Genomic DNA, 26,641 nt, shown 5'->3' with positions numbered 1-26,641 from the left:
CTTTTTAAAATGTCTGTCATACATATATGCATGCGTTATATGTACAACTCATATAATTTTATTCAGTTCTTTTCTTGTTTTTCGTTATGAAATCAAGAAATCGACATCCTATAATCATATATGACAATTGCATACATTTTATTTTATAATTTTTATCGGGCTCGAACATCTGAAATTCATTTTCACTTTTACTGACGGAAGCGTGGCACCGGGCTGTCAATCATCCATAACATCTCTTATGAGACATCTTTTGAGGTTGTTTTGGCCACGACCACTATTTCTTCGGCGAAAACAGACGGTTCAGTGTTGTAGCTTTCTCTCTGTAAATCGGAGACCTATTTCTCAAAATTTTGGGATAGAGACAGGCACAATGGATCACGAGACGGAGGAAATCCTGGCACCCCTGAGGCTTGCTGTGAAAGAACAGGTAAAAAACATGTTTTGTAAAGATGATGCAACACGCACATGTATCCATATGTTCCCGAATGTAAATGTTTATGTTGTGAATTTAACATTATCTGAGTTACCCGAGACTGAACTATATTTTATAATTCAATGTTCCATTTAATTTTTCATCAGAATTAATCACAGGGACTTGCTCCTGGCGTGTAAAAAATATTTATTAAAAAAACGATATACTAAACTATATGATTTTTTTTTACACGCCAGGAGCAAGTCCCTGTGAATTAATGTACAAAATATAATAAAAGCATCTGAGATAAAAGTTATACATGCATGTACCAAAGCTGAGCCAACTGTTCAGTATTCAGCATGTTTGGGGGTTAAAAGTTCAAACTTCCAGTCATGGCCATAGGAATAAGGGGCACAGAGCACCCCCCACCCCCACCCCCAAATGCAGATTTATAGATAACTGTAGAAATAATAGATTACACCCCCATCAAAAGAAAACTTTTTTTTGTTTTCTTCGTCTTTTTTTGTTTTTGTTTTCGTTTTTCGCTTGTCAAGGAATTTTTGGTAGACTTTGATACTGCCCCCAAAGTAAATGTATGGCTGCTTAACCCCCCCAAACTGAAAATGTCATCCATAGGCTTCTGAGTTATACACCTTTGTATAATCTCAACAAATCCTGAATATATCCTGTATGTGCCAACTTCCACTTCTTCTATATTAATCATGTTTTTCTCCCTGAACTTTGTAGTGTTTGTTCTAAAGAGAGTTGCACAGAACTTCATAAACCTTGTTTATTAACATAATTAAAAAGTTAATCAAGTATTAAAAGTCATGATAACCAAGATTAGGGAAGTAACTGCTTTATAAACCTCAAATTAATTTTAAAAATTTGCAATTTGTATGACATAATAGTGTAATATATCACTTGATTTGTAAACGTAATATTATGCGGTCGTCCAGTTCTCATTCTTGTTAAATCTATGTTCAACATGTGCCTGCCAGAAAAGTTGTTCGTTTAGGATTTTATTGGAAATAATATGTCAGCTTATCTAGATACGATTTTAGTAATAGCTATTATCATCATAATTTACCTGTTGTCGCTTCATGTAATATCGTAGGAGTTATAATATCGGGGAATAGAGGGTGGATTTTACATTTCATGTTTTGGAAGCCATCATACTTTACTCGGATTGTCATTTCCGGTTTGGTGACCTATATGTATTTACTAGTAATGCATTGTTCTATTGAAGTTATGAATATGGGATCGTATTCTACTTTTAGTTTGAGTTGTTTTGTGATTTGAAGCTACAAGTTGTTATTTATTATTAGCATTCACTTTATAATCAGTCAGCTTTATCGGGACTACATTTGTGTACGCTAGTGTCGGTAGTTACGATATTCCTACGCTACATTGTTCTGCATATATTGTACAGTCTAGGGATGTTTTATAAACATTGAAGGAATTTATTAATTCGTCTAGTCAAGCTTATTTTATGTGTTATATTTCCACTTGTCAATTTTACATAGTTTAACTAGTTACGATGTTGTACGGTAGCTTGTGTGGAAGAAGTAGTTCTGTGTGGGAACTTGTGTGGGAACTCAGCCTCCCGTACAAGCTTTTGATTGGTTAATAGTTCGTACGGCATAATTTTATTGGATAATTCGAGTCATGTGACAGGGAATAGGAGGTTATATAAGCAAGCGCGTACTACGTTACGACAGATTTCAGCTAGTTGTATGGCGGCTATATTTGAAAGTTAAAAAGAAGAAAACAAAAACGGTGAGATACTTATAATGTTATTTACGTATATTTAGCCTAGTTAGAAATCTCCTACCACACTGGACGACCTAAATTTGTGTTTCTGAAGAATCAGCTGTTTTATATTGATGTTTACATATTGTATTGTTATGATTATGAGATGCTGCACATACAATAAATGCTGAGTATGACTGATCAACCATCTTGAGTATCATTCAACAAAGAATCTACACAGAGTGGTGCCTGGTTGTTTAACATATTAGAACAAATTTAATTACTGGTACATCCTGACAAAAGATGCTTTATTTAGAAGATAAACTATGGCCTATATATAGATGCTGAGGATCCAGAAATACTAGCCACCCCTGGGGTAGCTTACAAACTGGTGTCAGAAGTGGGATACTAAATTATTTTAGTGTCCTGATACGAGCCCATGAGCCGTCCAGTGTGGTAGTTTAACATCAACATTACAGTCTTAGAAGATAAGATGACATAGATTTAACATTAGAATTATTACTGCTTATTTAAGACGACATAAAGAAAATTAAGATGTCAGAATCCGGTGAGTCGGTCGATCATGAAGTCGAAGTACGCGTGCCTCAGTCGGTAATGTTTGACGATGGCGGTCAAGGTGACACGTATGACGAACATCAGAAGTCGAGCAATGAGGTACTTTTAGAAAGATCGTCTCCCAGAGGAAATGAAGACAATCATGGTCCACCTAGTGCCTACAGTGGTTTTTCTGGAAGACCTGCTCCTCAGATATTTTCAAGCCCTATCCAACCTGTAAATTACACGATGAAACCTGAGTCCTATGATGGTACTGTAAGCTGGGAAGAGTACATCTCACATTTCAATGACTGTGCAGAGCTAAGCCTATGGACAGAGAGAGATAAGGTTCTGTTCCTTGCTGCAAGCTTAAGAGGCCAAGCCAGGACATTTTACATGAGCTTATCCTTGCTTGAAAGAAGATCCTTTGATGCACTTACCAACAAGTTTAGTCAGCGATTTGGAAATTCGAGACACCAGAACAAATGGTTAGCTAAGCTTGAATCACGCAGACGACAACAGGGCGAGAGTGCTGCTGCTCTAGGTGATGATATCCGACAAATGGTTCAGAAAGCTTACTGCAATTTAGATGAGCAAGCTCAAGAAATTTTAGCCTTAAATCACCTTTACAAGCTGATAAGTGTCGAGATGAAGTGCAGATGTATTGATAAAGACTGTCAGAGTATTTCAGAAGCCGCTGACATAATCGACAGATATGAAGCCATCCTTGGTGAAAACTACGACAAAAAGAAACAACATGCTAGAGCTGTGAAAACAATTGATGAGGAATTCAATGTTCCCCAAGCTGTGCCGGTGACCAATAAGTTAACATCCCCTGCTGCATCTAGATGCAACGCCCCTGATTCATCTACAATTATACAAGAAATCAGTAACAGATTGGACCGTTTGGAAAGAGCTAACAAGAAGCTTTCCCCTCAGCTCTGTTTCCATTGCAACTCCCCTAAACATTTCATCAAAGACTGTCCTTATTTGGACAAACCAAGACCTGGGCAGAGAAGAAATCAAGATGTACAAAGGCGACAAAACTACCAACAGGGAAATGGGAGACCATCAGCCTTGTAGGTCGACAGCTGGTGGATAAGCCAAGACCTAGTCCTGATGACTCAAGGGGGGTGGTTTTAAATAAAGAGAAAAAATTCTTAGACAATGGTTTCCATATTACTGGAACATTGGGTGGGTTGGATGTTAATTTTTTATTAGACAGTGGTTCTACTGCATCACTTTTGTCACATGTTGAATTTCTGAAGATCCCAGAGGAGTCCTGTCCTGTCCTTCAACCCTCAAACATATGTGTGCAAGATTTGAATGGTCACGCATTGTCCGTCCATGGTATAGGAAAGTTTTACATTTATCTAGAAGATGTTCCACATGCAATTGACTTGGTGGTGGTTGACATGGATCTTCCTGCTATACTCGGACAAGACTTCCTCTTGCAGTATTGTCGTCACATCGACTACAAAACAAAAACATTACAAACTGAGATGACAACTGTTCAATGCTGGATTGCCAATGATCAAACGGGTACAAATGTAGAGGTCAAGAGAACAGTTTCCATACCTGCAAATTGTGGCATCTGGGTTCCAGTAGCTCTGACCGAGAATGATGACCTCACAGACATAGGGTTCCTAGAGCAACTTAACACCTTCAGCGATGACATACAAGTTTTGGATGGTTTGATAGATACCCAGTCTGATCAGATACATGTAAACATTGTAAACTTTGGAGAAGTACCTGTAAAACTACAAGCAAGAACTACAATTGGTAAATGCAGGAACACATATTTAGTGGACCACGGTATATTACCACAGAGAGTCTTAGTTCTTCAGGGAACCAAAGAAAATACAACTCCTGAAAAAGATTTACCAGAACATCTCCTGGACATGTTTGAAAGAAGTTCGATAAATCTAGACCGAGAACAGAAAGATGCCTTCTTCAAACTACTCCTACAGCACAAAGATGTATTTTCCAAGACACCAGATGATCTTGGCTGCACTGGTATAATAAAACACAGGATAGATACAGAAAATGAAAAGCCTGTGAGACAGCCCCTAAGAAGACAGCCTATAGCAAAAAGAGATATTGAAAGAAGTGAAGTACAGAACATGTTACAGAAAGGTGTAATTGAACCATCCACAAGTGCCTGGGCATCAAATCTAGTTTTAGTAGCTAAACCGAATGGAGCCACTAGAGCATGTGTCGACTACAGACAGTTGAATGCGAAAACTGTGAAAGACGCCTATCCGTTGCCTCGTATTGACGAGTGCCTTGATTCACTTTCTGGTGCCAAATGGTTTTCAACAATGGACCTAAATTCAGGCTTCTGGCAAATCGAGATGGCTGAAAAGGACAAAGAGAAGACTGCCTTTGTTACAACATTAGGACTTTTCCAATTTCGAGTCATGCCGTTTGGTCTGGTTAATGCTCCGTCTACATTTGAGCGACTGATGGAGAATGTACTAAAGGGTCTACAGTGGACTGAATGCTTAGTCTATATGGATGACATAATTTCTCACAGTTCAACATTTGACGAAGGCCTTCAGCGCTTAGCCAATATTTTCACAAGACTCCAAGAAGCAAATCTGAAGCTCAAGCCATCAAAATGTATATTCTTCCAAAATCAGGTCAAATTCCTAGGCCATGTAGTTTCTTCACAAGGTATCCAGACAGATACAGAGAAAACATCTGCTGTCAAAAACTGGCCAATCCCCAAGAATGAAAGACAAATTCGATCATTCCTTGGACTTTGTTCTTACTACAGAAGATTTGTGAAGAATTTTGCAGAGATAGCAAAGCCCCTCCATGATTTGTACAAGAAAAAGACGAAGTTCATATGGACCCCTGAATGTCAGAATGCATTTGACACCCTCAAAACAGCTCTTACAACTTCACCAATACTTGGATTTCCATTACCAGGACTACCATTTACTCTAGATACAGATGCCAGCGATAAAGCTGTTGGCGCAGTTTTGTCACAAAATCAAGAGGGCAAGGAAAGAGTTATCGCCTATATGAGTAAAACAATGAATCGCCATGAGCATTCCTATTGTGTCACACGTAAAGAGTTGCTAGCTGTTGTCACTGCCCTTCGGAAGTTTCATCCCTACCTTTATGGCCAGAAGGTTATACTTCGCACTGATAATGCAGCTGTCAGCTGGGTCAGAAGCTTGAAAAACCCCACCGGTCAAACAGTACGATGGCTTCAAGAGATCGAGACTTATGACCTTACTGTTACTCACCGCCCAGGGCGTAGTCATCAAAATGCAGACGCTTTGTCGAGAAATCCTTGCAAACCCTGTCTAAGGCAACAACAAAACAAAGATGACAGTGATGATAGTGATACTGAAAAATCTCGTGAAAATGAAGACCAGGAATCCCTGCAAACAGTCAGAGTGACAACTAGAAGTAAAGAAACAGCTCAATGCCAATTCAGGAACCAAGTAATACTAGAGGGATGGGAGGTGGATGAAATTCGACAGATGCAACTGGAAGACCAATCCATGGGTATGCTTCTGTTAGCCTTGACAGATGATTCTGAAAGACCAAAATGGGATATCATATCACACAATTCTGAAGCATTCAAAACCTTATGGAGACAATGGGATAGACTGAAAGTCATCAATGGTCTGTTATACAGAGAGTTCCAAGAGGGGGATACAAACAAGGTCATATTACAATTGGTTGTACCAAAACAGAAGAGGTCAGAGGTTATTCATTACTTTCATGATGTCCCCACAGGAGGTCACCTTGGTGCTGAGAAGACCACATCACGTATCAAAAATTCATTTTATTGGCCATCAATGTCAAAAGAAATTGCTAGATATTGTAAAAGATGTGATTACTGTGCTGCTCGTAAATCCAGTCAAAAGCAGAACAGAGCACCACTAGGGCAGTACACAGTTGGAGAGCCAATGGAAAGAATAGCTCTAGACATTCTGGGACCCTTTCCTGAGTCTACAAAAGGTAACAGATACATACTGGTTATGATTGATTGCTTCACGAAATGGACCGAGGCTACAGCTATCCCGGATCAAGAAGCTGAGACTGTCATAACAACATTTGTCAATGAAGTAGTCTGTCGTTTTGGTACACCTTTACAAGTCCACTCAGATCAGGGAAGAAACTTCGAGTCAAAAGCCTTTAAAGAGATGTGTGAACTCCTCCATATTGACAAAACTAGGACAAGTAGTATGCATCCTCAAGCTAATGGCAGTGTCGAACGCTTTAATCGCACCCTAGCTACTATGTTGACTATGTACTGTGAGCACAACCAGAAAACATGGGATAAGTATCTCCCACAAGTCATGATGGCATACCGAGCTTCCATACATTCAAGTATCAATACAACACCAAATCTCATGATGTTAGGCAGAAATGTTACTCTACCCCTAGAAGCAGTTGTTGGCAAACCTCCAAATCAGACAGATGATGGCATAGAACCAAATGAGTATATTGATGAGCTGCAAAGAATTTTGACAGATGTTCATGCCCTGGCCAGGAAACACCTGAAAAAGAGCACAGAATACAATAAACATCACTATGATCTCAAAGCAAAGAAACAATTGTTTGAAAGAGGTCAACCTGTCTGGCTGTATGACGATACCAGGAAAGCTGGAGTGTGTCCAAAACTAACTTCTAAATGGAAAGGTCCTTATCTCATCATTAAGCGAATAGATGATTTGAACTACCTCGTGCAAACGACATTCCGAAAACCCGCAAAAGTTTATCATGTTGATAGATTGATGTCTTACAAAGGGAAAACCCTCCCCAACTGGTTTAAGAAAATTTTGAATAAACCATAGAAGTTTCTTCAGATGTTGTTTTGTATTCTTATGTTTCATGTTAGTTTAAGAAGTCATACTTAGATGTTTATGTAGACGATAGATGTGAGATTGGTGCACCACTGAGGTTGGGATAGAGCTGGCCTGATCACCCAGAACTCTTTTCCCAAAGATGTTGATAGAGATGGTTAACAAGTCGTTTATAAGACAGTATTATAGACATGGACCTACTACCTGGTACACATCACGCACTGAATCTAATAGATGTATGATGTCTTGTTCTAACCAGTCTCTTAGAGATTTAGATGTAGATGTTAGTACATGAAGTAGCTAACTTTAGAAGTAGAAGTATGAGATGACAGATGTTATGATTTCGTATTTAGTTTAAACAACGAAGAAACTCTCTTAGAAGCTAAGACGATATAAGATGACCCATAAACGCCTTTAACAACCAATTAATTTAATTTTAGACTATGGATATGGAATGTTGGGTGTGCCACCTGAAGTTTCCCTCCAGCAGAGATTTGAAGAATCACATGATGCCAGCCCATGGAACTATGCGAGTTATTTGCCCCTGGTGCCCTGATGAAAGGACTTACAAGAGAGTGACTGACCTCAGAAGCCATATTAAGAGTACCCACCCAACTCAACTTGCTAAATATCCGTCAGATTTGATTTCGGAGAACAACGGAGTGTGGTTTAGCCTCGATCCAGAAGGGTACAGTCGCCTGGTGAATGGGACGGATTGGGGAAGTACGTCTGCCACCCACGCAAGAGTGCTAGTTTTAGAGTGGTTGTCAACAGCAAGGAGAATGTCAAGAAAGAAGGACGACTGGCAGAGAGGCTGGGACCAGCTCAAGAAGAGCGGCAAAGCAAGGGCGCCAACCCCAGAATCACTCTTCCAGCCCGACTATGAGGAGGAGCTGAATACAGTATGCTACACCCCCACTGCCCCAGAGGTAGAAGAGCTCGAGATTTTGTATGTCTCCCTCGTCTTGGGGAACATATGTGTGTTTGTGGGCCAGGGCAGACAAGTGTACAAGATCATCTTGAAGGAAGCAATTTTATCAGATGCCAAGGGTATTGCCAGCCTGTCAAGGAAAATGTCTGTCCAGAAGAGGGTTGAAGCTCCTCAGTCCAATCTACAGAAAATGAGACCGGTAACATCACCAACCATTCAGAATAGGTTGATTAAGTTTGTTGGCGTTGAACGTACTCATCTGGACCTGATTTACTCCTCCCAAGAGACAGAGGCCAGTCCTGCCATTCCTCCAACTAAGAAGATAAGGCTGAGCCCCGCCCCTGCTCTCCCTGCACCACCCACAGAGGAAGTTTTGTTTGAGCTGGCCTCACAGAAAGAACCTAATGAAAAACCCAGGGCTAGTATGTCGGAGAGGGCCCTCAACCTATTAAAGCGAGGATGCCTCCCACTATTCCCCCCAGCCAGAAGGGATTGGAGTTCCACACAAATAACGCTTAAATCAAGGATGTTAGCATTACATGGCCCCCTACAGAGTGGCAGGCCATGTCCGCAGACAGGAAACTCTTATCGTGGGAATACGCATCAATGATGCTACAACAGAGGATGGACCCGACAAAAAGTTCCACCATCGAACGAATAGATCTTCTGGACAAGTTCAACTTCTTGGCACTTCCAGGCACAGTAGAGAAACAGGGGAAGAAGGAAGCGCACATTGTTCGCAAGGCTCGGTATTACATCTACGAACAGCTCAAGACCATTGTAAGTGAAGACAACGGAGATCCCACCTGGATAAGGATGCTGGAGAGATCATGTGCCCTCAGAGACCGTTCCACTGATGACTTCCTCTCCACCATTGACTCTAAGGACATTCCTATTAGATTGTGAAAGTGTTAAAGACTGTAAAGAGCTATATTCTGTACATGTTAAATTCAGGAGAATTTTGTAATTAAGTTGTGGAGAGTGTAATATATCACTTGATTTGTAAACGTAATATTATGCGGTCGTCCAGTTCTCATTCTTGTTAAATCTATGTTCAACATGTGCCTGCCAGAAAAGTTGTTCGTTTAGGATTTTATTGGAAATAATATGTCAGCTTATCTAGATACGATTTTAGTAATAGCTATTATCATCATAATTTACCTGTTGTCGCTTCATGTAATATCGTAGGAGTTATAATATCGGGGAATAGAGGGTGGATTTTACATTTCATGTTTTGGAAGCCATCATACTTTACTCGGATCGTCATTTCCGGTTTGGTGACCTATATGTATTTACTAGTAATGCATTGTTCTATTGAAGTTATGAATATGGGATCGTATTCTACTTTTAGTTTGAGTTGTTTTGTGATTTGAAGCTACAAGTTGTTATTTATTATTAGCATTCACTTTATAATCAGTCAGCTTTATCGGGACTACATTTGTGTACGCTAGTGTCGGTAGTTACGATATTCCTACGCTACATTGTTCTGCATATATTGTACAGTCTAGGGATGTTTTATAAACATTGAAGGAATTTATTAATTCGTCTAGTCAAGCTTATTTTATGTGTTATACTTCCACTTGTCAATTTTACATAGTTTAACTAGTTACGATGTTGTACGGTAGCTTGTGTGGAAGAAGTAGTTCTGTGTGGGAACTTGTGTGGGAACTCAGCCTCCCGTACAAGCTTTTGATTGGTTAATAGTTCGTACGGCATAATTTTATTGGATAATTCGAGTCATGTGACAGGGAATAGGAGGTTATATAAGCAAGCGCGTACTACGTTACGACAGATTTCAGCTAGTTGTATGGCGGCTATATTTGAAAGTTAAAAAGAAGAAAACAAAAACGGTGAGATACTTATAATGTTATTTACGTATATTTAGCCTAGTTAGAAATCTCCTACCACACTGGACGACCTAAATTTGTGTTTCTGAAGAATCAGCTGTTTTATATTGATGTTTACATATTGTATTGTTATGATTATGAGATGCTGCACATACAATAAATGCTGAGTATGACTGATCAACCATCTTGAGTATCATTCAACAAAGAATCTACACAGAGTGGTGCCTGGTTGTTTAACATATTAGAACAAATTTAATTACTGGTACATCCTGACAAAAGATGCTTTATTTAGAAGATAAACTATGGCCTATATATAGATGCTGAGGATTCAGAAATACTAGCCACCCCTGGGGTAGCTTACAATACATTTAGCTACTGTAAATAGCTTTTTATTCATGAGAACTTTATTTTTGTGTAATTATGCGAGACACTGAGCATGCAAAAAGTTCATTCTCATGTATTATAGTATTCCTTAAGATTATATACAGGAATAACAGCAATTTGTGAAAATCATGTTTCGCTTATAAAGAGTCAATTGACAATCTCACAAAAAAGGTGTCGTGAAAATTTAGTGATCTACAGTATGTAAAAATAGATTCTAGATTCTTTAGTTATTAAAATTTAAAAAAATAAGAGAAGACGTGCAAATTTTATATTTTTATTTCTGTCATTGGACAGATCATCATGTCTTTGTTAAATTAGATAACAAATAATTTTTTATAGAAAGCCTTATTCAATACTTCATTAGTCATGTTAGTTGTGCTCTGAAGTAAAAAGAAAAAAACAAAACTATGATTTTGAGATGTTTCCTACTCAAAATTTTAGGGAGACATGGTAAGGAAGCTAAAAGAAGAAAAAGCTCCTGATATAGATGTACAGAAGGCTGTAGCTGAGTTAAAGCACAGGAAGAAGACGCTAGAAGACAAGGTAAATATGTCATAGCACAGAGCAATAGACGCAATATCACTAGACAAGTAGACACCGTAGCACTAGACAAGTAGACACCATAGCACTAGACAAGTAGACACCATAGCACTAGACAAGTAGACACCATAGCACTAGATAAGTAGACTCCATAGCACTAGACAAATAGACATCATAGCACTAGACAAGTAGACACCTTAACATTAGACAAAAACATCATTGCACTAGATAAGTAGACTCCATAGCATTAGACAAATAGACATCATAGCACTAGACAAGTAGACACCATAGCACTAGATAAATAGACACCTTAACACTAGATAAGTAGACAGCATAACACTAGACAAGTAGACACCTCAACACTAGACAAAGAAACATCATACCACTAGATAAGTAGACTCCATAGCACTAGACAAGTAGACATCATAGAACTAGACAAGTGGACACCATAGCACTAGATAAATAGACACCATAGCATTAGACAAGTAGATAATACAGCATTATACAAGTAGACACCATAGCACTAGACAACTAGGCACCATAGACAAGTAGATACCATAGCACCAGACAAATAGACACCAGAGCACTAGACAAATAGAAATCATAGTACTAGACAAGTGAACACCATAGCACTAGACAAGTAGATACAATAGCACTAGACAAGTAGACACCATAGCATATAAGTAGACACCATAACACCAGACAAGAAAATGCCATAGCACTAGACACCATAGCACTACACAAGTAGACACCATAGCATATAAGTACACACTATAGCACTAGACAAGAAGACACCATAGCACTAGACAAGTAGTCACTACAGCATTATGCAAGTAGACACCATAGCATATAAGTACACACTATAGCACTAGACAAGAAGTCACTACAGCATTATGCAAGTAGACACCATATCACAAGATCAGTAGACACCATCGTATTAAGTAGACAAATAGACACTATAGCACTAGATAAGAAGACACCATAGCACTAGGCAAGTAGACCCTAAAGCACTAGACAAGAAGACACCATAGCACTAGACAAGTAGTCACTAATGCACAAGACAAGTAGACACTGTACTGATCTAGACATACAGAAGATTATCACTAAACTAAAACACAGAATTAGACAAGGTACTTATGACATAGTAAAGATGAAGACACCAAATCACTAGACAAGTAGACACCATAGCACTATAAAAGTAGACACCATAGCACTAGATAATTAAATTACCTTTTTCCACCTTTTTAGCTCACCTGAGCCGAAGGCTCAAGTGAGCTTTTCTGATCACATTTTGTCCGTCGTCCGTCCGTCCGTCTGTCTGTCTAGCTGTCTGTCCGTCTGTAAACTTTTCACATTTTCGACTTCTTCTCAAGAACCACTGGGCCAATTTTGACCAAACTTGGTACAAAGCATTCTTGGATGAAGGGAAATTTAAATTGTTAAAATGAAGGGACATATCCCCTCGCAAGGGGAGATAATCAAGAAAAGAGAAAAATAGGGTTGGGTCATTAAAAAATCTTCTTCTCAAGAACCACTGGGCCAGTAAAGCTGAAACTTATGTGGAAGCATCCTGGGGTAGTGTAGATTCTAAATTGTTCAAATCATGACCCCCGGGGGAAGGGCGGGGCCACAATGGGGAATCAAAGTTTTATATACAAATATATAGGAAAAATCTTTGAAAATCTTCTTCTCAAGAACCACTGGGCCAGAAAAGCTGAAACTTATATGGAAGCATCCTGGTATAGTGTAGATTTTAAATTGTTCACATCATGACCCCCGGGAGAAGGGCGGGGCCACAATGGGGAATCCAAGTTTTACATAGAAATATATAGGAAAAATCTTTGAAAATCTTCTTCTCAAGAACCACTGGGCCAGAAAAGCTGAAACTTATGTGGAAGCATCCTGGTATAGTGTAGATTCTAAATTGTTCACATCATGACCCCCGGGAGAAGGGCGGGGCCACAATGGGGAATCCAAGTTTTACATAGAAATATATAGGAAAAATCTTTGAAAATCTTCTTCTCAAGAACCACTGGGCCAGAAAAGCTGAAACTTATGTGGAAGCATCCTGGTATAATGTAGATTCTAAATTGTTCAAATCATGACCCCCGGGGGAAGGGGGGGGCACAATGGGGAATCAAAGTTTTATATACAAATATATAGGAAAAATCTTTGAAAATCTTCTTCTCAAGAACCACTGGGCCAGAAAAGCTGAAACTTATGTGGAAGCATCCTGGTATAGTGTAGATTCTAAATTGTTCAAATCATGACCCCGGGGGAAGGGCGGGGCCACAATGGGGTATCAAAGTTTTACATAGAAATATATAGGAAAAATCTTTGAAAATCTTCTTCTCAAGAACCACTGGGCCAGAAAAGCTGAAACTTATGTGGAAGCATCCTGGTATAATGTAGATTCTAAATTGTTCAAATAATGACCCCCGGGGGAAGGGCGGGGTCACAATGGGGAATCAAAGTTTTATATAGAAATATATAGGAAAAATCTTTGAAAATCTTCTTCTCAAGAACCACTGGGCCAGAAAAAGTGAAGCTTATGTGGAAGCATTCTGAGGAAGTGTAAATTCTAAATTGTAGGAATCATGACCCCCGGGGGAAGGGTAGGGCGACAATGGGGTATCAAAGTTTTACATAGAAATATATTGGAAAAATCTTTGAAAATCTTCTTCTCAAGAACCACTGGGCCAGAAAAGCTGAAACTTATGTGGAAGCATCCTGGTATAATGTAGATTCTAAATTGTTCAAATAATGACCCCCGGGGGAAGGGCGGGGCCACAATGGGGATTAAAGTTTTTTTATAGAAATATATAGGAAAAATCTTTGAAAATCTTCTTCTCAAGAACCACTGGGCCAGAAAAAGTGAAGCTTATGTGGAAGCATTCTGGGGTAGTGTAAATTCTAAATTGTATGAATCATGACCCCCGGGGGAAGGGCGGAGCCATTATAGGGGAATCAAAGTTTTACATAGAAATATATAGGAAAAATCTTTGAAAATCTTCTTCTCAGGAACCACTGGGCCAAAAAAGCTGAAACATATGTGCCCATGGAAGGATCATGGGGTAGTGTAGATTTCAAAATGTCTAAATTATGATCAGTGGGGTAGGGTGGGGATGCATTATGTATAACAAAGGGGAAATCTGGTAAAGAACAGAATGGTCAAAGCTTCTCAGGTGAGCGATGTGGCCCATGGGCCTCTTGTTTAGTTTTTCTTTGACAGAGATGGATTGCCATGCATTATTTTTTAATCATTATAGGAACTTGACCTGGGAGCCAAAGACAATATAGATCGAGGAAAAATGGAAGATTTACTGAAGCAGAAATTCTTTTTTGATCAATCATTTTCAATTTATGGAGGTAATAAATTCAAACCTGTCTAGAAAAGAAAATGAAAGAATAAAAGTTATAATCAAGCTTAATTTTAAGTAAAACCGAAAAAAGTTTTTCTTCAAATTTTTTACTACTTTTAGCTACTGCTGCATTTTCTATTTGAATTTTTGTAACCCATTATAAGGTCCTTTTATGTGAACTGCCTATTTGCTTTGTAGGTGTGAATGGTTTGTATGACTTTGGCCCCATGGGATGTGCTGTCAAAGCCAACCTTCTCCAAGCCTGGAGGAATTTCTTTATTTTGGAGGAGCAGATGCTGGAAGTGGACTGCTCCATGCTGACTCCAGAACCAGTCTTAGTGTAAGTCATGCTAACCAAGAGTGAGTTTAAGTGTAAGTGTAAATCATGCTTATCACTGAATCAGTCTTAGTTAAGTTATGCTCCACCCTGACCCCAGAATCAATCTAAGTGTAAGTATTGTCCAATTCTGACTCTTGAGCATTCTTAGTGTAAATAATGCTCCATGCTGACCCAGAGACAATCTTAGTGTAATTCATGCTGACTCCAGAGCCAGTCTAAGTGTAAACCATACTTTATGCTCCATGCTGACTCCACAACCAGCCTTAGTGTAAGTCATGCTCCATGCTGATTCTAGAACCAGTCTTAGTGTAAGTCGTGCTGACTCTAGAACCAGTCTTAGTGTAAGTCGTGCTGACTCCAGAACCAGTCTTAGTGTAAGTTATAATGACCCCAGAACCAGTCTTAGTGTAAGTTATAATGACCCCAGAACCAGTCTTAGTGTAAGTTATAATGACCCCAGAACCAGTCCTAGTGTAAGTCGTGCTGACTCTAGAACCAGTCTTAGTGTAAGTCATGCTGACTCCAGAACCAGTCTTAGTGTAAGTCATGCTGACCCCCAAACCAGTCTTAGTTAAGTCGTGCTGACTCTAGAACCAGTCTTAATGTAAGTCATGCTGACTCTAGAACCAGTCTTAGTGTAAGTCGTGCTGACTCTAGAACCAGTCTTAGTGTAAGTCGTGCTGACTCTAGAACCAGTCTTAGTGTAAGTTGTGCTGACTCTAGAACCAGTCTTAGTGTAAGTCGTGCTGACTCTAGAACCAGTCTTAGTGTAAGTTGTGCTGACTCTAGAACCAGTCTTAGTGTAAGTCGTGCTGACTCTAGAACCAGTCTTAGTGTAAGTCGTGCTGACTCTAGAACCAGTCTTAATGTAAGTCGTGCTGACTCTAGAACCAGTCTTAGTGTAAGTTGTGCTGACTCTAGAACCAGTCTTAGTGTAAGTCGTGCTGACTCCAGAACCATTCTTAGTGTAAGTCGTGCTGACTCTAGAACCAGTCTTAAAGTAAGTCGTGCTGACTCTAGAACCAGTCTTAGTGTAAGTCGTGCTGACTCCAGAACCAGTTTAAGTGTAAGTCGTGCTGACACTAGAACCAATCTTAGTGTAAGTCGTGCTGATTCTAGAACCAGTCTTAGTGTAAGTCATGCTGACTCTAGAACCAGTCTTAGTGTAAGTCGTGCTGACCCCCAAACCAATCTTAGTGTAAGTTATGCTGCATGCTGACCCCTGAGCCAGTTTTAGTGTAAGTTATGCTCCATGCTGATCCCAGAACCAGTCTTAGTGTAGGTCATGTTCCATGCTGACCCCTGAGCCAGCGTTAGTGTAAGTTATGCTCCATGCTGATCCCAGAACCAGTCTTAGTGTAAGTCATGCTCCATCCTGACCACAGAGCCAGCATTAGTGTAAATTATGCTTCATGCTGATCCCAGAACCAGTCTTAGTCTAAGTCATGCTGACATTATAGCCAGTCTTAGTGTAAGTCATGCTCCATGCTGACTCCAAAATCAGTCCTAGTGTACGTTATGCTCCATGCTGATACCAAAATCAGTCCTAGTGTACGTTATGCTCCATGCTGATACCAAACTCAGTTCTAGTGTACGTTATACTCTATGCTGATACCAAAATCAGTCCTAGTGTACGTTATGCTCCATGCTGATACCAAAATCAGTCCTAGTGTACGTTATACTCTATGCTGATACCAAAATCAGTCCTAGTGTAAGTCATGCTCCATTATGACCCCAGACCTAGTCTTAGTCAATTCACAAACAATGCAAAAGTAGACTACATCTATAAGTGGTAGTTCATACAATATTTTGGAGAAATAGGAAAGTGCCATTGTACATGTAGATTTTCTTTAAATATTGTTCTGTAATCAAATTGACAAGTGGTCTTATTTTAAAGTATATTTTAGCTAAACGGAACTTAGTGGAAAAGTGTTGTTATCAATTTAACGGTGTATTTCAAAATGTCAAAGTTCATTAGGACACGCAAACATAATATTCTCTTTACTTTGGTACAAACATGGACTTCTTATCATGACACATAGCTTGAGTGTTTTGTTCACAGAGCTATAGTTTTGGTAACACTCCACTTTTTCCATTCACAGAGCCTCGGGTCACGTGGAGAGGTTTCAGGACACCATGGTAAAAGATCTGAAGACGGGGGATTGTTACAGAGCAGACCACCTGATTGAAGGTACGAATATCCAGGTAGTGAGTATTTAGCTCGTTTAAGTACAGATGAACGTACATATAGGTACTGTAAACTAACTTTTATTTGCATACGAGAAATTTTCACGAGAGCCTCGTCATCGCAAATATTTCTTGCCGCGAACGGGTCCTTAACACCCTTCCCCGCAATCACGCATTTTAACGCATGTACCATTTCCTATTTCTAATGCAAGATCACGCATTTACTGTTTCCCCGCAATCACGCATTTTCACGCACTTTCAAAGGTTAATTTAATCTTCAATTTATTGCCAAATTCCAACTATTTTATACTTGCTTGAATCTCATAAAATAAGAAAAGTTATTTTCTAATTAAAATATTATTTCAGAATATTATTTATGCTAAACTTTAGAGAAATTTGTACCCCGCTATAAAGTGCTTGCGGGGAAATGGTAAAGTAATATTTCTATGACGCGAGGATTCAATGTATGTTGCATAGCAATTCTATAAGTTGTAAAGAGTTAAAGTCTCTTTTTCTATTAAAACAGTTCCAAAAACGGCTTTATCACGAAAATTAATTGCTGCAACTAGTTTACTCCCGGTAAATCGCGAAATAAAGTCGGCGCGAATAAAAGTTGGTTTACAGTATCTTGAACACCCATGTGTCTAAAACCAGGCACATGAAGAAGTAGGTATGCTATTGAGAGTTAGGTAAAGAAAAAGCTGAAATCATAAAAGCATTAGGCCAATCCACACTTTGCTAAAGTTGTGTCCCTTTGTGGGGTCAATCAAAAGGTCAAAAGGGAAATAAATGACGTTTCTCCTCTTTATGCTACCTATCATTTGGGCAATGAAAAGTTTCGGTGTCAAAGTCTAGCTGTATTTATTAAGGATAAATTTAGGATATGATTTTTATGTTCATTAATGTACTGTTGTACACAGTTCAGATAAATGTATAGGGATGGGTATCAGCTGGAATGTTCATATTATTACATACTTCATAGATTCACATGAATCCTATTATCATTTTTTCAGATGCCTTAAAAACAGAATTTGATGAATTGAGGATAACTTTCATGCTCTTGTTAATGTTATGTTTATTTTTCTCACAGCCACCTTTGAGAAGATGTTAGCAGACAAAAAAGTTGATGCAGAAAAGAAGACAGAAATCAAGAAGCTGCTACCACTGGTAATTCTTCAAACAAGATTTTCCATAATCCCTGTTCCCACTCCAATTTTTCTTTAGAATTGCTAATGATTTACAATTTACAGTAGGTCAAAGTTTTTTACAATACATGTACTGTTGGCCAATACTCTTGAGAAATCAAAGCTTCTTTGTGATTCTGTTTCTTAAAATATTTTTTCTTGACTATTATTTCTCTCTATATTTTAACTGAATAAGTAAATTATGTAGCTTTATACATACCTTAAATTATTTAAAAATGTATTGTTAATATAAATTAAAACAAATGAAAAATCTTATAACATTTTAGAAGACCTTGAGAAATATATACTTGAAATATATATTTAAAATTCATATTTTTAAGATATTTGTAAATTACTAAGAAATCATCTAATTCATAATTAAACACTGACTATTCATTGAGTTCTGCCTTGTAGTTCTAAGCCTTTTTTTCAGATTGATGGAATGTCTAAAGAAGATATGGGAAAAACCATAGTACAGTACAACATGAAGGCTCCACTCACAAACAATGATCTCTCAGATCCAATGGAATTCAATCTCATGTTCTCAACGGCCATTGGACCCACTGGGCACATAAAGGGGTATGAAGAGTTAAAGCAATATGAGCTTCAACTTTGATGTCTAATAATTTTGCTGCAATATTGTAGTTAACTATTTCAATGACAGAAAAAAACATTTATAAACCTCTGTTGCTCATATTTGCAATGGAAAAAAGTATTTACAAGCTTTAAAAGAAGCAGATTTAAATTACATTGTCGTCCTATACAATATTGATTTTTTATATAATGCTATACATTCCTTTATAGAAAATTGTTTTCTGAAAACCAAAATAATTTTGAATATCAGTCTAATGAAACATAATGATTTAAATTATATACAGATTTATCATAACAGCCAATTTTAATAGCAAAGTTAATTTCTCCAAAGTGCAATTCATATCGCTTTAATTAATTATTTATTTTACCCATTCAGGAGCGTAGATTTTATTATTTGTTCTTGTATACACCTTAACAAATGCTTCTTTCTTGGTAGATCAAAACTTTGGATATTAACACTTGCGTTGAAATTTGAAAATTAAAGTCGTGTGTAATGGAGATAAATTTTTTCATTTTAAAATCCTTTTTTTAACAGTTACCTCCGTCCAGAGACAGCTCAGGGAATTTTCGTTAATTTCAAGCGACTGCTGAACTTTAATCAGGGAAAGCTTCCTTTTGCTGCGGCACAGATTGGTAACGCCTTCCGAAATGAAATCTCTCCAAGAGCTGGACTGTTGAGAGTCAGGTGAAGAAAAAACTGATATCATGTAGACAATATGGTTTACCTGAGAATGGCCATTTATAAAATGAATTTTAAGAAGTGTCCACTTGTTTTTAAGATCTTGTATTTTATTCAGTTTTCAGTTGTTCATTTTTATAAGAGCATCTTTTTGCAGAATATTTTTCAGGCCTTTCAAAATCTGCTGGTAAATGCAAAATTTTACCCGGTTGGATTCCTTATGGTAAAAAATTTAAATGGAGAAAAAAAAATTTTTTTCAAATATGAAAGGCCCTACCATGTTTTAAAAAAGTTGTGGTTACGTAGCTTTGTATTATTCATAGTCCGTAATGGTATCTAATAACGTTTTTGATTGCTTAGTCAAGAAGATCATTAAAGCGTTTGAATAAATGAAACAAAAGAGATTGCGTAACGCGTCTTATAGATCTTGTCGAAAACAAAAGTAGATTTCGATTTCCAATGCCACCGTAACTGATTTTGACAACAGCTAATGACTAGGAATATATTTTAAATAAATACGGCCAAGAAAATAAAAAATAGGAATCCAGGTGTCAGAAATGAAAGTGTCAATTTAAAGCCATGGTAATGAGTTTCACAAAAGATTTTAAGATACATTTACAAGGAACCAGACATGTCCATCTTCCAACACAATTGACCGATTAGAGAGACGGACATGAACAGTTAAATAAAAAACCACCTCTGTACATTTTAATAACCTCAACTCTTCAAATTTAAGTGTCAAAATCCGCAGCTACGATATAAATTACTTACAGTCTTGAATATCTGCAACTTTCTGATGAAACAAAAGGACATAAAACAGAAACTATTTCTTTTGCCACACATTTAATTCTTTGATTCAGCAGTGTTCTAGTGGTCAAGAGAATGACCTTGCGGACGTTAATTTCTTCCCAATATTGTAACCATATCCAGTAAAGTGACCCAGCCTTTTATTTTCAAAATTTTTTTGTCTCCAGTCTTGATGTCATCTTTGTCTAATTTACACATGTATATTATTTTATATGTACATGTACCAGTGCATGAAAAATATGCTGAATTTATTAGTACATGCTATGCATCATGCAGTGCTTCTAAATTTTTTTTTTAATCTGCACTTTACTGTAGAACAGAAATGAATTTAATTTAATGCAAATACAGTTTCATTTCTCTTTTATTAAATTTAAATTTTGAATTTCCATTTCCTTTCGTGACTCTATAATTTTTTTTATATTTAAAACATAACACTTACAACTCAAACCTTGCAAAAAATTTTTGAACACATTTATATAAACAAATATAGCATAGCACTTAGAAGTTTTACCGAAATCTTATTCTTACTCTGCTCAAATAACTAATTTTTTCTATGGAATTCCACCCATCCAGTGCTTACCTTCACATGTAATGTGTATTGACCAAAAATAAACTTTGAAACATGGCATAAAAATAACACTGATAGCAGCATACTTCTATGTGCCTAGAAACCAGGAAATGCTGTCTGGTGGCTTCTAAATTTCAAAATTTTTCCGGGGGGTGGGGGGGCATTTTACAGAGAGTTCACAATGGCTGGCTCACGCCTTTCTGTGACCCTGTTGAAGTGGTACCTCCTATTTTTGTACCACCTGGTTCAAATCTTTTTGAAAGCCCTGATTTTTACAGTTTGGTAATTGGACAAAATTTTGATTTAACAGTAATAAGCAAAGGGGTAATTTTTGCAGACATCTAAGAATTTACATTTATGTTAGTCATTCGTATAGTAGGATGTTACTCAGTTGTATAGTAGGATATCTTTCCTTGAAACCCTTTACATTAATTCTGCAAAACTACATGAACTACATGTACTGATAACAAACTTTGCAAAAATTTCCCCAATGCAAACATTTTCATCTTCACAGTGTAATTGAATCCAAACTTTAAATTTACAGAGAGTTCACAATGGCTGAGATAGAACATTTCTGTGACCCTGTCATGAAGGATCACCCAAAGTTCAACACAGTGGCGGATCTAGATGTGGTGTTATACTCCGCATGTAACCAGATGGATGGCAAGTCACCTCAGGTGTGGAAACTAGGGGAGGCAGTGAAACAGGTGAGTGGTGGATCTATAGGGGTGGCAAGTCACCTCAGGTGTGGAAACTAGGGGAGGCGGTGAAACAGGTGAGTGGTGGATCTATAGGGTGGATTACTGTAAATTTTTATTTATTTATTCACGATTCTTTAATGTGGAATCTATCCACAACCACTTAATTTTGCGACTGAGATAACATTTTAAATATAACATAGGTAGATAATTTGTTAGCAGTTTTAAACATCTTAAATATTTGTAAATAAAAGAAGGTCTCAAAACTCGTGAATATTTCTCGCTGGCAAAACAAAGTTGGTTTCCAGTATGTCTTGAAAGAGTTCAATTATCTGCTATTATAATAGGGTATTCTTGATGAAGGTGAATGTTTTTTTTCTAAGTAAGCAAGCTCCAAAATTATTCCTCATTTATTTAGTGAGATAACTAAACTTAATAAGAAAAAGAAATGTTTTATAGATGTTTTTTCATTCTTTTAAAACTATAAACTTAATTTACATGTATTTTCCCTTTTCAGAAACTGATAGCTAATGAAACACTTGGGTATTTTATGGGGAGGATCCAACTTTTTATGCTGAAGTGTGGCATTGACAAGAAGAAGCTGAGGTTCCGACAACACATGTCTAATGAGATGGCTCATTACGCCTGTGATTGCTGGGACGCCGAATGTAAAACTACATACGTAAGTAGAGAGTAATGGCGATCGCTGATTTATACTCTGTTTTTACCTTACTGTAAAATCACATCTTTTCTTGAGGATCAAATTTTCAAGGTTTGAGGAAAAAATATTGGCTAGTGGGGATTCAATTTCTTGGTTATAGAAAGTTTTATTAGTAATGCATCTGAAATTTTATATTTTTTGGTGGTCATAATTTGTGGGTCTCATCATGCCTCAACAACAACGAAAATTAAACCCCCATAAAAATACATGTAAGTGATTTCACAGTAATTTCTATCTTCATGTCTAAAACTTTTTGAGCATTTTTTGAGCAATAAAGGTCAAGCAGGGATTTCAAAGCAGTAAAATCTAAGGGATTAATTTTTATATTGCCATAACATAGTTCGTCAGAAATGTATCTGCAAAATCATTCCATGTAATGTAGAAAGGGGAACAACTCTGTTTTAACACAATTTTCATAATCAATTCCGCAAGTAAACCCTACTATTTTTAAGACAAAATTTTTTTGTTTGGTTAATATTTTGTGTGTGTGTCAATTGAATTAAAAACTTTAGATATTCATGTTCTGCAGTTCTTTTGAGTATAACATGCATATGATGGAGTCTTTACTTGTGTTTTGCCTTATGAAAAAGGCTTGCTTTAGGGAACTGGAATCTTGCTGATTCCCTCCGTGATATTCATTTATGTTCAGTATTTATTTTTAAGCTAACCTTAAACATTTGCAATCTAGGATGGCTATACATTTTCAGGGTTGGGTGGAGTGTGTTGGATGTGCAGACAGATCCTGTTATGACTTGAACCAGCACACAAAGGCTACGGGTACTAGATTAGTGGCAGAAAAGAGACTTCAGGCACCCATATCCTTTATCAGAGAACCTTTATATATGTAGTTCACTTAGATTTGACTGTTTTGTATTGGAACTTTGAAGGAAATTAAAAACAGGAGATTAAAAAAAATACTTTTTACAATGAAAATAATTTTGTGGAGGGAAAAAACTTTCAGAAAATTATCACCCTATGAAAGAAGTCAAATGCAAAATAAAAGGTTTGATTTGAAATCTTTTATTACCTTTAAAAAAAAGCAAAGGTACATGTAAATATAATGGTCAACAAAAATTTATTGGGACTCATTTAGTTGTGCATGATAAGAACAAAAAATATGAGTTTATACTTAATAATTTATCTCATGACAGTGCGGAAATAAGGTAAGATTTTTAACGTGATCCTTAACAAGACCTACAAAGAGGTGGATGTTGTGGAGTGTACATCCAACAAAGGAACCCTGGGTAAAGTGTTCAAGAAAGATGCTAAGGTTATAGGAGAGTACCTAGCCGGACTCACTTCTGATGACTGTGATAGAATAGAGAATGACTTGTCCAGCAATGGGTAGGGGTTAATAATAATAGGCATGTTTCATGTGTAAAAATATATTTTATACAGGTAAATCTTCGCCCTCTTCATGATCGGGTGAATTCAAAACGAGGTGAATTCAAAGAAGACAGCTTAATTTCTTAAACAGAACTATGACCGGGCAAATTTAAAATGGGGCCAAATTGTTCACAAGTGCAAAAGGGCGAAAATTACATGGGGCGAAAATAACCCTGTATACAGTATATAGCAAGGCAAACACTGATAGAGGTCATAAGTGAGACTTTCTTTAGCTTATATATTGTATACCATTTACAGCAGTCAATGTCAAGTCTTTTAAATATTCCAATTTTTTTTGGAGAGAAAGATGTGCTCAAACTTCTTCATACTAACAGGAGAGATAACTCTCTTTGGATAATTGATTGTAAAAGCCATGTCTGTCAACTTCTACCCTGTATGGTACATGTATTTTTTTAATTTATTGTTTTTTTTCAAGTGAATCTCAGATAAAAGTTGGTGAACAAACCTTTACACTCAAACCTGACATGGTGTCCATCAAACGATACAAGAAAAAAGTACACGGTAGGTGAAATACTGTAGATTGGCAAATAATCACGATGGTTTTAATTTCGCTATGTTCATGATTTATCATTTTTCTGCAAAATTAAACTCAACATGAATGTTATTATTAGTTTTTAAAAACATTTAAATGCTTATATGAAAATTTGCATTAATTTCTTGCAGCATGAAATTAAATCCATCGCAATTGGTACTTATTGAGATATTGTGAAATTTTAACACCATGAAATTAAAGCGACTTACAATATTACATCCACACAATTCAATGGTTGTGGTATTATTGAAATTCTCAGATATCCATGATTTTGGTTTGTGCAACATTTTATTTTGCCTTTTTTTCCAAACTTCAAACCAACAAATACTGTCAGCATATATAATTTTTGTCCTGGTTTTATTTTTCCCCACATTTTCATCCGTCAGTTGGCAAATAGAAAATGGGAAAAAGTTAACAGGGATAGAGTGTTAGTCTCTTGATAACAACAACAGCTGCGTGGATATGTAGTGAAATTGTTACATTGAAAGCAAAAAATGGGACAGTAATATCCCTTCTCCCTCATTTGTATAATAACATGCCTATTGATTTTTATTTACTGATTGCTACAGTTGAAGAATTAGTGCCCTCCGTTATTGAACCCTCGTTTGGGATTGGTCGAGTCATGTACGCCATGTTTGAGCACAACTTTAAAATACGAGATGGTGATGAACAGAGATCAGTAAGTGTATCAACTGACACAAGAAGTTAACATTTCTTTGTTTTAAATATTACCATTCAAATTTTCTTATTTATTCCTGTATATGTTTGAAAGATAGTGACATAATGCAATATCCCCCTCTTCATAAAGAATATTGGAGTTAATCACCTTTTTTGAATAACCAAAGTTTGCTAAATTGCTATATTTGTGAGATTATAGTTTTTAGTGCTTAATCTTTTATTTAAAAAATAATGTATTGAAATGTCTTCACTTTAATTTTAAAAAAAATATGTCTGTTGATTATATTTAAATACACGTAATATTAATTACTGAATTATTATTTTTTTGTAGTACTTTTCACTGCCTGCCATTATTGCACCATATAAATGCTCTGTTCTGCCTCTCAGTAACAAGGATAGCTTCATACCATTTGTCAGAGAGCTGTGTAAGTATTTAACAAGGATAGCTTCATACCGTTTGTCAGAGAGCTGTGTAAGTATTTAATAAGGATAGCTTCATACCATTGTAAGAGCTCTGTATCTGCATACATGGTTATTTATGATCTTGTTTATCATGCCACATCTGACTTGGCCATTTAATTGTAATAGGAAAAAACCTTTTCCTATTGTGGTCAATATTAACTACTTCCTCTATTTTTAGCCAAGGCCTTGACCCTGAATGACATTTCTCATCGTGTGGACGACAGCAGTGGTTCCATAGGAAAACGATATGCCAGGACAGATGCCATTGCTATACCATATGGTGTGACCATAGATTTCGACACATTAAATGCCCCCCACACAGCCACGTTACGAGAAAGGGACTCAATGAAACAGATCCGAGCACCAGTAAGTTTATTCTAAGATAAAGACGGTTGAACTTTGGTTTCTCAAATGTCAATTTATCCGAGGTGTGAGACACATTTTCTTTCATGAATTTATTAAGTAATTTCTTGAACCCTCAGAGTTCTTTAATCTTGGTCCCGAAGAGTTCAATATCAAGGTGGTTGGTTTAAAGTGGTTATGTTCTATTTTTTCAAGCTGGAGGAAATCCCCTTGATTGTGAAGTCCCTGTCTACTGCAATGAGAACTTGGGAGGATGTACTTAATAATTACCCCATATTTGAACAACAGGAAGCAACAAAGGAAAAATGAAGACATTTTTTTTCTTTTTAGCTCATTATGTTAATCTGTCTTTTAAATTATTTTCTCTGTTCGTAGCCATCAATACCATGGCAAAACAGACTTTTCTGTCAGTATTAGAACAAAAGCTACAGACCATAAAAAAAGACCATAAAAAAGCTATGGACAGGAATTGAAAAACTAAATATTTCTCTTGTGTTTCAATTATTGCCTGGATTACCCCTAAGTACATTTGTGTCATGATGATAATATTATGTGGTTTAGCCAGTGCATGACTACATATAAAATCAGTGATCATTTTGAAAATTTAAAGGTCTTTATTAGGGCTGCTATTTGAATTTTCAAGGTCACACAATTTTTTTTTGAGACATAAAAGTAGTTTTTGTATACTCACTTGGGGATGTGCTGTAAAGGTTAATTATTCAATTAACCTTTTATCTCTAAATATCAATAAAAGGTTCTTAATTTATAAAAATAAAAAATAAATCAAGTAATAAAATTGATAAAAATGA

General features: G+C 36.9%; 1 protein-coding gene across 2 annotated transcripts; it reads left to right on the top strand.

Annotated features, from left to right (window-relative positions):
- Positions 1–172: 172 nt before the first annotated feature.
- Positions 173–26,641, top strand: LOC134261252 (glycine--tRNA ligase-like). Of its 2 annotated transcripts, XM_062743703.1 has the most exons (18): positions 173–427; positions 11,152–11,253; positions 14,520–14,619; positions 14,811–14,952; positions 17,055–17,143; positions 18,230–18,306; positions 18,757–18,902; positions 19,453–19,602; positions 21,516–21,648; positions 21,717–21,746; positions 22,187–22,351; positions 23,098–23,206; positions 23,590–23,734; positions 24,213–24,298; positions 24,899–25,008; positions 25,339–25,432; positions 25,648–25,835; positions 26,028–26,641. In XM_062743703.1, exons 1-18 carry the CDS (start codon positions 239–241, stop codon positions 26,139–26,141), a joined length of 2,169 nt encoding a protein of 722 aa, XP_062599687.1. In that variant the 5' UTR covers positions 173–238; the 3' UTR covers positions 26,142–26,641. The 2 variants fall into 2 exon arrangements, with proteins under 2 accessions (XP_062599687.1, XP_062599686.1); XM_062743702.1 differs by lacking the exon at positions 21,717–21,746 and having other exon boundaries at positions 174–427; positions 21,516–21,678.

The sequence above is a fragment of the Saccostrea cucullata genome, unplaced genomic scaffold (assembly GCF_032062105.1).
Source record: "Saccostrea cucullata isolate Sc308-1 unplaced genomic scaffold, CSIRO_AGI_Scuc_v1 ctg1050, whole genome shotgun sequence".
Lineage (NCBI taxonomy): Eukaryota > Metazoa > Mollusca > Bivalvia > Ostreida > Ostreidae > Saccostrea > Saccostrea cuccullata.
The sequence above is the reverse complement of the archived record's forward strand: the minus strand, read 5'-3'. Positions and strand labels throughout refer to the sequence as shown.